General features: G+C 44.0%; 1 protein-coding gene across 1 annotated transcript; it reads right to left on the reverse strand.

The window, feature by feature from the left end:
* Positions 1 to 307: 307 nt before the first annotated feature.
* On the reverse strand, positions 308 to 9,951 carry LOC133926739 (damage-control phosphatase At2g17340-like). Its single transcript, XM_062372797.1, has 12 exons — positions 9,624 to 9,951; positions 9,455 to 9,520; positions 7,274 to 7,340; positions 7,126 to 7,194; positions 6,879 to 7,019; positions 6,475 to 6,603; positions 5,719 to 5,805; positions 1,280 to 1,354; positions 1,132 to 1,209; positions 960 to 1,037; positions 813 to 875; positions 308 to 706 (listed from the first exon to the last, which is right to left on the reverse strand). Exons 1-12 carry the CDS (start codon positions 9,791 to 9,793, stop codon positions 632 to 634), a joined length of 1,098 nt encoding a protein of 365 aa, XP_062228781.1. The 5' UTR covers positions 9,794 to 9,951; the 3' UTR covers positions 308 to 631.
* Positions 9,952 to 12,496: the final 2,545 nt, after the last annotated feature.

The following is a 12,496-nucleotide window of genomic DNA, read 5'->3' on the forward strand; positions in this document are numbered from 1 at the left end:
TCACTGAATCTGAAACTACGCACGCCGATCCCCAAATTAGCACAGATAGGGAGGGAACCATGAATTTTTTCTCGAGAGCAACCGCTAGTAAAGTGCCCCCAGACCAGTTTTCCGAAACGAAAAAGGAAATAAGTCGCACCAACAAGCATTTCGAGCCTAAAATGTGTGGCTGCCCAGTTGAACGTGGCACGGCGGCAACACACTCCTGGCCTCCAGGGAATTTCCCTAAAAAAATGCAGAGGATCATGATGCGTCGTAGGCACAGTAGGGTATCATCAGACTACGACACTACGAGTGCACACAGCCCTAGCACGGAGAAGTAATCTTCAATTGCGGTTAATCTGTTTCCAATAATGAATATCCACCTGATGATAACATGGCTCTGGTAGGCAACCAAATATTGTAGACCATCCAGCGGAAACGAATATGGCCTGTAAGTTCAGAACCGTCAGTTTGGCTACTTGTCAAATGGTTATCAGAATCCGTACAGAGCAATACCGACACTACCCTTCCTGAGTCCTGACACTACCACGAGCTATATTTTGCTTATTTGGAATGTAATCATCGATGATAACGGGAACTTCAGTGCAGCACCGCACCAGCTGATTTTGAGTGAAATAAAGGCATATGTTCAGGCCTCATTAAACTTGAAGACACAATCATAAAGTCTTCCTCCTAAAAATTGGGCGACTTCAGGATGCTTAACCTGAAATATAGAACAACGGAGTTTGCAAGCGCCTATCATAATCTGCAACTATTGGATATTATGCAATATAGATTTACATAATTGCACAGGGCACAGAACAACGCACCATTCCAATCTTGATCGAGTCACATTTCATTTGTGCATATAGGTTAGTTTCAATTGCTCTTCCCTATGACACAAACCACCAGAAATCCAATGAGTCTGTCCTTCAAACAAAAAGACGTGCAGATATAAATGGGCATGAATAGCTTACCATGCCTTCTAGGACAACCAGGTCAGCATTATTTGCCAAAAAGGCAAGTTCTGGGGACACACTAGACAAATCAATTACCTGAGAATAGCCAGTAAGCTACTTAAGTCTCCATGATAATGTCATAAAGCGAGGCTACCAATGGAAGGATTTGAAAGGTTCAATAAATTCTTACAGGCAGATCGTTACCAGAGTTGGCAACAAGGAGATCGGATGCATCCACACCTGCGAGCTTTCCATCTGAGTCCTTGAGCTGAAAACAATTGCAGAACAGGAGTCAGATTCTTGCGCCAGAGGTGATTTACAACCTCTTTCCTGGTTACCTTGTTTATAATCTCAACCAGCTCTGGGTAGGTGACATCATTGATGGAAGGCATGTCGTTGGCAGCAAGTATCACCTGCACTAACCGAGGTTAGCTGTTTATTGATGATACTAGTAGAAAAGAATAAATTCATAATTCCCCAATATATACAAAAAGCGCAGTTAAAATTCCAAGAGGTGCATGCATATTAAGGGCCTATTTGTTTGGGTTTCAGCTTTTGGCTTCTAGCTGAAAAGTTGCTTTTGGATTTTAGTTGTTGACTTTTATAACAAATTTTAACTTCTCAGCACGCCAAAAGCTAGGAAAGCTTCTAGTTCATTTCCTCAGAAGCAGGCTTTAATCCCGTTTGTTTAGGCTTTTGGCAGCCCAAACGAACAGACTCTAAGACAAGGAACTTGTGAGGGCAGAGGAGCAATGCAACTCTTTGGACCTCAGTATGAGCCACCAGCCAGGCCCAAGGAATGGTTGGCATGGGTATATCTGCCTCAAAGTTTACTGATCAATTGAAAAACTAAAAGAGAAAAATAGTAATATTGGACTCTTCCAACTAGTCCTAATCTTTGTAAATCTCCATAGGTAGGTGTCATCAGCAAGTGATTTGGTCATGAGCCTCCTCCATCCCCCAGTTGCTCCAGCCAAAGCACTTGGTCAAGCTGCCCCAATGAACTATCACACATTCAACCTCAGCAAGTTACTCCAACAGTCCAACTGTAACATCATCCTTGACAAGCTACTACGTTGGGCAAGCTTCAATGGGCCTATGATAACCCCTAATAAGTGAGATTTGATAAGCAGTTAGCGCACTCCTTCAGTTGTCAGTATTCTGATTTGCACCTTCTTTACATATTTTGATCTTACCTCTAGATGCTCAACCTCCAGCCATTTTTCTGTAAAAAGCAGATTTGTCGACCACTCTTCTAGTTCCGTGCCTAGCCTTTGACAAGCTCGAGCTCAGTCGACAATTCTGAACAAGCCACATAAATTCAGGGCAGCAAAGAACACACCTCCTTTTTAGTAGAGGCAAGAGTACTCAACATAGGCGATCAAGTTCAGAGGTCAACTCTTCTGTCAAGTGCTCTTTTAGACTCCACAAGTCAAGAAAGTCGTAATCAAAATTTCCAGGTTTTCGGGAAGTTTTCTTAATAATCTCAGCCAACCGGATCGTGGCCTCCTCGGTAATTTTGATAACGGCAGACTTGTTGAGCGACGTCTCCAGAAGCACCCAGGTCGTGCTTACCTCCATGTGCAAGTATGCGTATGGAGTTTAATGGGACCAAGTCTATCCGGAGAAGCTGCTCGACGAGCCCACTATCATCAAGATGATTAAGGAGGCTATGACGCAGTGGACTATAGATTACAAAGAACCACATCCTTATAGATCGGGTATTTTGATTTCTGGCTTGGTGCATGTAAACATGAACTTGGAAGGAGTTGAGCTTGATTGCATGCAAAGAGAGGACGCTAAACAAGGTGTTCCTTGCATCTCGAGCTTCACAAAGCCTCAAAGGTGAGGCACACAACAAGAAGCACAACTAGTTGACAATGGAGTAACAGACTAACGATTATAAAGAAGAGAAAATTTCAAAAACCTACAACTATATTGACATATGTTGCAGAAAACTACAACTTATGGTGCCAATTTCAAAATCCTGCACATGTTGCAAAAAACTACAAATTTCTCACCATAGGCCCACCTGTCCACCTGTCATTCTCTATGGCATGTAATAGAAGGATTAACTATGAGCTCACCTTTTGCCAGAGGATGGCAAGTGGGCCCACGCTGAAAGTTGTAGCTTTTTTGCAACATGTGTCAAAATAGTTATAGTCTTTTAAAATGAGCACTATAAGTTGTAGTTTTTTGCAACATGTATCAAAATAGTTGCAGGTTTTTGAAATTTATTCTATAAAGAACCACGTTGTTAAGAAGTGGAAAAGTTAAATTTCCAACATGCTCAACGTAATGATGAACTTGGAAGGAGAGTTGGGCTTGATCGTATTTGAAGAGGGAATGCTGAAGGAGGCATGTTCCCTTCTGCAACAACTTGGGCCAACTTCTTGAGAAGTCTCAGTCAAGCCTAAGCTTGTCAAAGGTGAGGCGCACAACTAGAAGCATACTCAATTGCTTCGCTCCTCACGAAAAAAAGTAGGCTGAATGTATAGAGGTAGCAGCCAAAGATGCAAGGAGAGAATCAGAGTCCTGCCTCCTGCCGACTGGAAAGGTTTCAGAGCGAGAACATAGCACACCCCTTGACATTACATTCTTGTTTGAGGGAACAGCCAAGCTATAGGGGTGCCACAAGGAGACAGCATTTCATGGAGCATCTTAGCAAGCAAAAGTTGCATCTTGCCGCTATGAAGCCGCCTGAAGTTGCTCACACCTTATCTTATCCTCGTAATCTGTCGTTTGGTTTCCTGTACCTCCTTTGTAGGAGTCAAGCAAAGTTACATTTGTCTCCATAATACGTATTTTAGGTTGAAATTTCTTAGTTAGGATAATAATAAGACAAGGACCACTCCAGTTTCAGGCATCATGGAAATACAGCTAATTGAGTAGTTATGTGTTTCTAGCATAGAGTCAAGGTCTCAAGGCATCGCTCATGCAATCATAATTTTGTTGGGTAGTTGTTTGTGAGATTCAGTTTTAATAGAAACCGAGGTCTCCCAAATGCTATTCTTTGAGTTTTAGAAGCCTAGAATGGACCTCCTTTTTTATAGAAACCATGGTTTTCTGGATGTGCACAGGTGCTTGAGCTATTAATGAAATCTCACTTTTTAAGTGTTACCACAAACCCCATCAACCCATGCGTTTATAGCTGATGGCCCCATCCATGTGGTCTACCTCTAATATTGTAGCTTACATCCATGTGTCCAAAAAACATATAGGATGTGCATTTTCTAAGGAAACATTGCAAAACCACTCCCACTTCTTGCTCTTAAGTTCAAAATCCACATTTACAACTTATTTTATACCATTTACACAAGGATAGATTCCCCTAGTTTGCAAATTCTCCCTACTTTTATCCTTTACTTTCTTATCATGGTAAACGTAAAAAGAACAGTAACAATAGTTAGCATGTGTATGGCCAAGGTTCCAGGCAAGGAGATGAAAGAAGAAAGTAGGGAATTAAATTAATGGGGAAAATGTATTCGAATTACAATAACTAACATGATGTTAGTAACCTTTCCATAAATTTCTAATGATTTTTTAGTAAAATTTACTAAGATGGTATAGATGGGAGTGATGTTGAAAACCAGCATGATTCGTTGGGGTGTAAATGCCACAAAATAATATGTGTAGGTGACAAGTGTTTTCCAAAGTCAGAATAACAAGGATTTGTTTTCTTAATTTTCTATCTTTTCAGAACATGACATATTTTTGGGCAACACAAATAACACAAATTACATTGTTCTTCCTCCAATAAAAAAACTTGGTACTTTTGACCAAATCACAGATGCCAAGAAAATTATGTTTTACCAATACTCCATCCATTTCACTATATTTGTCCATGGTCTCAAGAGTATCAGTTTCAAAATATTTGTCCATGGGTGAAACCAATGATGTTTTGTTGTGATCTTTCCTGTTATGTCCCTAAGAGTGTGGTCAATAAAAGAGCCTTCTATGGTTTCTAAAGGTGCCACATCATCTTAGAGACAATCTAAAAGACAACATCTAGAACAAGTTTGCAAGTTCCAAGAATGATATCGTGTGGTGGAAGTCATTGCTTTCCTTTGCGTAAGGGGTAGCATGTTCTCCTCAACATATTTTTCTCCCTTGGGTTTGGATTTCCTTGGTCTATGCGCAATGGTAAGTGTGGACAAATATAGCAAACGGAGTAGTACCATAGAAAAACCTAGGGCTTCAATTGATCGGTAAAGCCAAATAGGGATATTTTTGGAACTTTATCTCTGGAAGAAAATCTTAATAAGAAGTGCACGTATTAGAAAATAGAGGGAGTGCAATATAGGTGATGTAACTACACATATAATTAGGCAGGTAGTTTTAGGACATGGTTGAAATACATACCAAACTGGGATTAGAACATTACTTGGACTAATTTGCATTAAATACAATGGATGTACCCCCATAGTGTTCTACACTATCCAAGCAGGTCCTATGACTTTTAGCATATGATGATATGAAATACTTGTCAAACTTGTCAAGTTGTTTTTTTCTCATACAAGTTATTGGATAGCTAACATAATATATTAACACAATAAAAGTGATGCACTTTCAGTATGGTGAAGGGTACATAGTTAGAGTTCAGTGCGACTCGTTTTCTGAATTTTGGTTTCAATGTCATTAAAGGCTGCCGAGTTAGTAATGTGTTATGATATGAAAAATATGGCGGAAACAGTAAGGTGGTGGGCCAACTCTTTTCCTGGGATCAATGACAACTCTAAACTAATAACATGTGCAGCATGAAAGGGATAACACAAACCTTTGTGCCACGTCGGAGCAACTCCCTTGCAAATGGTAATATGCCCAATATCACATCAGCACCAGAGTTATCAACAAAAATGACTGCCTACAGCATTTGATAGAAAAGGATTCAGCTATGTATAAACTTATGTTGTCAAAAAGAAATCACCATTATAAAGATACACATAGGTGAATATTAATGTTTGTTGTATAATTATAGTTTACACCCAGGTGTGCATCAGCAATGGACTTCACCTGGAGTTGATGTGTAGATGATCCAGAGTTGCGACTAGATGCTAATACTAATGGATATAAATAACAAATCAACTAACATTTCTGCAACACAAAATCATTGGGAAAATTTATTACCAAGGGCTTGTTTGGAATGCATGAATTTCATAGGAAACAGTTCATTTCCCGCACAAATAGAAACTTATATCTCGCTTGAAACACAGCCTAACAATGTAAAAGTATATTTCAATTGTTAAACAGTTGTAACTTGGCCAGTAACAATTAACCATAAGATTGACATGGAACCAGAATCCCAATGAGATAGTTGTGTAAAAAAAAGATGAATGTAAAGTAATCTGCTTGTACGCATTAAAAGAGTAACAAAATGGCAAACAGTACATGATCACATTTACATGGTAATATATTGATTAGGTACACATGACGACAGGGCTAAACAGACTCCTGCATAGGGATATCTAACTGCATGTGGCATCCAGGCTTACATGTGCAAGCAAAAAAAAATTACAATGAGATAAAAAATTACCTTTTCCCATGATTTCTTGGTCCATATACTCTTAAATGCATCCAGGTCGTCAATAACCCAAGGTCGAGATAAAAGATTCTGGCAACTTGCCAAGAATGACATACCATCTTTAGCAAAAACTTCTGCAAGCTTCAAAAACACAAGAAAACAAAGTTGTTAAGGTCCCTGCATGTAACAGATTCTAATAATACAGAAAAAGGAACATTTATTCAACAGCAGAAACATTATTATTCCAAGAGTATTGAAAAGGAAATAATGAAGATGATTTTGTCAATTCTAACTTCTTAGCCTTCAGGTTTGACTGAGCCTCCACATTACGGCAATGGTGGAAAACCCACGTCGAAGTTCTATAACAAGTGAAGAGCAACAAGAAACTCATGCAAGTGACAACACATTACACATACCTGTGCAGATCCTAAATCAAATATGTTTCCAGCTAAGATTCCACGGATCAAGTTCTCAACTCTTTTCCCATCATCTTTGATTTCATCATTCCGCTGGACAACTCCCTCAAACAGTGTCATAGCCTTGGCATTCTCCTCATCCTACTCAAGGTAAATCATCGAGCATAGAAAATTACAACCACCAAAAAAATATCCGAATAATTTCACCAACAGAAGTAAATACAGGGAAAACATTGCCAGAGTTTACCTTAACCTTCTTGAAGATATCCCTAAACCCCAGTTCTCTAAGTACTAGCTCACGAAGCCTACAAAGAAGCTTGAGACACATTCCAAGAGTTAGCACAGGTAATCCCAGTTTCTTTTATTTCTAAAGAACTCATCTATCAATGTCATACTATGCAGTCTGGTGGACCCTCATGGCTCTCTGGATTCTTCTTCAACTCCTCAAGCATAGCTGTGTACCTGCACCATACAACAAGGAGGAGATAACTAACTTATAGGTCCCTATCTGACAGCCAGTTTCACATAATCTTGGGAAGCACCGTGTTTGTCCACAAATTTCAGAGTACAGTGCATTTGCGTCCTAGAAATCTTTGTGTGCCATAAACAGTTCAAATAAGCCCAACTCCCAAAAAAACTGCTACATTAGTATATATAGAAATATAGAAAACTAACTTGCCACCGAAACAAATTTATTTGGGAGTAAAGCATGTCTGTTTAGTATTCAAGCAATAAACTACAGTACTACACAAATGAGTACATATTTTCCTTGCATATGATGCTGACTGTCCTCTGAGTACAGTGCATTTGCGTCCTAGAAATCTTTGTGTGCCATAAACAGTTCAAATAAGCCCAACTCCCAAAAAAACTGCTACATTAGTATATATAGAAAACCAAGCTGCCACCGAAACAAATTTGTTTGGGAGTAAAGCATGTCTGTTCAGTATTCAAGCAATAAACTACAGTACTACACAAATAAGTACATTTTTTCCTTGCATATGATGCTGACTGTCCTCTGCAGCAAAAGAGCAAATCTTATCACGACCAAAATTGGTATAGCATCCATTGGACAAAAACCAAAACACACCTAAAGTGTTGCATTTAAGCAATAAATTATCAAGTACTACTTTTTGTAGTTATTGAGTTCATGAACTAGTCCATACTTGAATTTCTGACTGCACCATATCCAAGTTCAGAGATACGTAACTTTTCTGTACCATATATCTATTTGGTAGGAGACTCGATTTAGGATGGGGAACAATGTGGTGGGTCATTTCTTAGTCGGTGTTCAACAGCTTCCCCTAAGTTTGGTACTTTGGTTGGTGGTCAATTGATGTGGTTGCAATCTTGGTCACAACCATCAAAATTTTGTACTTGATTAGTCTATACACATCTTTGGATAGATAATAGAATCTGTACCCTTTTGGTCAAATTTTGACCCATGGTATCCGCACCATTCTCCTTATTTTTAATCAATATTGGTAGGCCAGTCCTTGCCCCCTCCTATGTCAAGTGGATCTCATGACTCTTGTCATCTATGAGCAGCTAATAGAATCGACATATATTTCAGTGTTTGGTTCATAACAAAAAAAAAGGGCAATGTCATCATATTGGTATAAAAGCATTTTGTCAGTACTTTGGAATACCAAACCTACATGTCATAATAATTTCAGTTGCTGGCAATGGACATTAGCTTTTGCTTGGTGAATGGCCACTTGCAAAATCATGTCAACTTTTTGTCAAGAGCTAACAATTGGCAGTGAACCCTCCTCTCTCCATGCAAAGTGGGACATGTCTCTTGCTAATAATGATTTAACTGATCAATATGGTAGGATTCTGATTTGAAAAGAAGAATAACTTTGGTACTGCCAAAAAAGGCCGGCCATGCAGACAGCTCATAATGGCGGTCCCTCTTGTTTATAGAGGACAGCAGGCTACATTCAAACGGTATCACTTGGACACCGATGTCAAAAAAATATCCAGAACTGGATACCCAATTCCGAGTCGAACGCTGACACCCGTGTGCATGCCTGAGTAAGGTATCCCGAGGCCATTAAAAAATTGCTGAATCATACAACCGAATCAGAGTTGGATTCCGATACCTGTGTTTGTGTACAAGTAATGCTGTGCAAATCATTGGTATGGCCAAAGTTCGGAGCAAAATGTTGCCAACTGACGCAGAGCCACTTGGCATAGAGAATGAAGGGGGGGGGGGGGGGGTGGTGCTTTCCCAATCTTAGCATTGACACATGGAGCAATGATTTGGCCATGCAACAAAGTAGTGCTAACTGCATTGGCAAGCCAAACCAAACATTGGGCAACAACCACACAATAGCCAAATCCCACTATTGATGGACGAATTTGCATCCATTATAACAAGACAGACAGCACCAACCTATCACCTCTCAAGCTAACAAGACAAACTACCACTACCTTCCTGCACTAAACTATCTTCCAAACTAGCAAACAAGTACCCTGACGAGTTCAAAGATAGCACAGCACGAGCAATCTGACAATAATCAGTGATCACTGCTTCACTACACACAAGAACGTGAAAGTGGTACACAGTTACACACCTCTGTGCAAACTTCTCTGCCTTGGCCGGCGCGTCGGGCACGGTGGAGTCGTTCTCCGCGCGCTGCCTGCGAGCACCATCAGAGGACGCGGTGAGCGAGAACCGCTGCAGGAACGGAAGGGAACGGCACAGAGATGGAAATGGAATCGAATTAAGGGCCGGGTCCTTACTTGAAGGAGGGGACGGAGTTGAGGAAGAGGTCGATCCACTGGATCTCGACGGGGGTGGCCTTGCGCGGGTTGTCGGAGGGGAAGCGGTAGGGGATGGTGCAGGCGCGGTAGGTGCTCTCCACCGGCGCCTGCAGCAGCGGGAACGGCACCGACGGCGACGAGCTCTCCATGCTCCGCAGCCGTGACCTGCTCGCCCTCCGACTCCTCTTCGGGGCGCGGTTAGGGTTTGCTCGGATTCTTCGCCGCGGCAGTCCAGATCTTATGATTGCTCTACTCAGGTCGTTGGGAAAGCGGAGGAAGAGAAACGGAAGCGCCGCCCGCCACAGAGGCTGGTGCTGATGCGGTGATGCCGATGTCTGACGTGGGCTGGGCCTCTTCGGCCTGTGGGCTGTGGAGGATATGTTAAGTCGTGGGCTTTTTGAAGTAATACCTACCCCAGACCGTTTTCAGAAAGAAAAAACCTATTTTGCCTCCCTTAACTATTGTCAATGCCCCTCAATCTTAAAAACAGATATTTTACCTTTCACAACTATCTATATTGGATTATTTCCCCCATGTGGTTTTGATAGTAGTTTTATCCGATGTGGGTCACACGTGACAGTGAACCCCACTTGTCATATAACATCTTGTCTTTTCTTCTTCCCTCTTTTCTCTCTATAAAAAAAATAGAGTTCAGCGGCCCCCCGAACGCCGTCGTCCCGAGCTCTTTAAAGGGTGCCTCCCTCCTCTACCTCTCCCTCGTTCTTTCCTCTCTTGGCCAGAGCACAAAGCATAGCGTAGAGCTGCCACCGAGCACCATACACAGCGTTCGAGTCCCGTTCAGTCCTTTCCGAACCTGAATTGAGTGTGCCGGCCTTATCTTCCCTAACTTTAGCCACCACCCAATCCGATCGCACATCGAGCTGTCGTTGCAGCGCTCCTTCCGACCAAACAAGCACATGGTGAGCTTCCCCTCGCCCTCCTCCTTTTGTACTCGTCGCTTTTCCTTCGGCCCAACGCCGGCACGCCTCTCCACAATGATCGAGCACCTCAGCCACGGCTACGCCCTCGGCCCAAGAACTCCCTAGCAGGCTTCCCCTTCACACGCATCGAGCATTATCTCCTTCTCTTTATGGTGGATGCGTTCATGATGCTCGCGCGCAATCGCAGGTACCGGAGAAGAGCCTTGTGGCAGAATCCCAGCCGTCACTGTTGGGGATGATCTCCCACCCCCTCCCCCCTCTTCGGAGGGTACCACGAAGTCTACTGGAAATACTGCATGCTTGCCATTGCGGCTTTGTTTCAGGGACTTCATTTGCAAGCGGCGAAGATCACGGAGCGTCATCGGTCGAAGGGTGTAGGCGCGTCCGCACCTTCGATCTCTCGTACCGGAAAAGACTAGGGCGACCTTCGGCCGACGGGTGAAGTCCAAACCCACGGTCCGAAGCGACCGCGGCGGGCGAAGATGCGAGCTGACCTTCGCTCCAGGGACGAAGGCTATATGAATTCGTTTGTCCATGCGTACCTCTGCCTATATAAGTGTGTCGGAGGGTTAGCTCCTGTCGCAGGGATCCTAAGGGACCCCTTTTTAGAGATTCGGCCAGGGGGATGATTCTGAATATGTTTGCTAAAGAAATAAATGGATATGAATGCGATGGCTGGTGGGGTGGAATGATCTAGTGCGGAATGAAGTAAATGCACTGAGGGTTTAGACGGGTTCGGGCCGCACGGAGGCGTAACACCCTACTCCTGTGTAGATGCTATAAATACCCTGAGAATGTCTCTCAGGAATGTGCTAGTTACAAGAATGTCTGTCTATCCTAGAGCTTGGGGCTCCTTGTTCTTCGGTTTCTATGCTCGTACGAAGGTGTTCTTCGATCTGTGTGTGTGTCCGTTGGCTCTGGGTGCCCTTGGACTTCCCGATCTTCTCTACTTCCTTAACTTCTTCAACGTTGCCGAGCTTTTCGAGCTTCCAAAGATTGTCTTTGTCCGTGCTGCCGGCCGCTTTAAATACCCGCCGGCAGTAGCGTGCTCGAATGGGAGGGCACGAGTTCCAAGGTGCCATAAATGGAAAAGGCGTCATCATGGCCTCTGCGCGAAGTGACGGGGGTTGACGACGCGCCCCGCGCCCGTTCTTCTATCGTCATGATGGCGCTGGCAACGGGCGCCGTGGAGAGGGCCCACCGGGCAGCCGCAGAGCGGCCCGGTGTGCCCGCCCGGTCTTGTTTGCCTGCCATAGCAGCGCGGTAGACGGAACGCCTCGGGCCTCGCGACACTATCCCGAAGCGCGCCGGATAGTGCGGGATGGGACCCGTGCATTTAATGTCCCCACGCCCTTCTGCCAGAATATGGCAGGAACTGACACGGAGCGTGGCGGGAGCAATTGGAGGTGACAGACCACGCGCGCTCTTAAATGCGGCCTCGGGCCTTTCATTGGCTGACACCTCATCGCTGGACCCCTGTGGGGACCACTGACGGAGGGGCTTCCCTGGGTCGTCGGGGAACCGAGTGCTCGGGGGGTCACTGTTCACCTCCCCGAGCACTCTCTCCCGAGAACGCCCTTCCTTGGTCCTCGGGGAACCGAGTGCTCAGGGGCCACTGTTCATGGCCCGAGCACTCTCTCCCGGTCTTGACTGTACGGATCCTCAGGGAATCGAGTGCTCAGGGGCCGCTTCCCGCGACCCCGAGCACTCTCTCCCGGAACTACCTTCCTTGAGTTCTCGGGGTACTCGGGTGCCTGGGGGGTCACTGCTCGCGGCCCCGGGCACACCTCTCCCGGTACTTGGCTCTCCTGGTCGTAGGGGGACTTGGGTGCTCGGGGGTCACTGTTTACCTCCCCGAACACTTTCTTCCTGGTCCCTTAGTCTTCGCAGATCGTCGGGGAACCCGGGTAC

The sequence above is a fragment of the Phragmites australis genome, chromosome 8 (genome assembly GCF_958298935.1).
Source record: "Phragmites australis chromosome 8, lpPhrAust1.1, whole genome shotgun sequence".
In the NCBI taxonomy this organism is placed as follows: Eukaryota; Viridiplantae; Streptophyta; class Magnoliopsida; order Poales; family Poaceae; genus Phragmites; species Phragmites australis.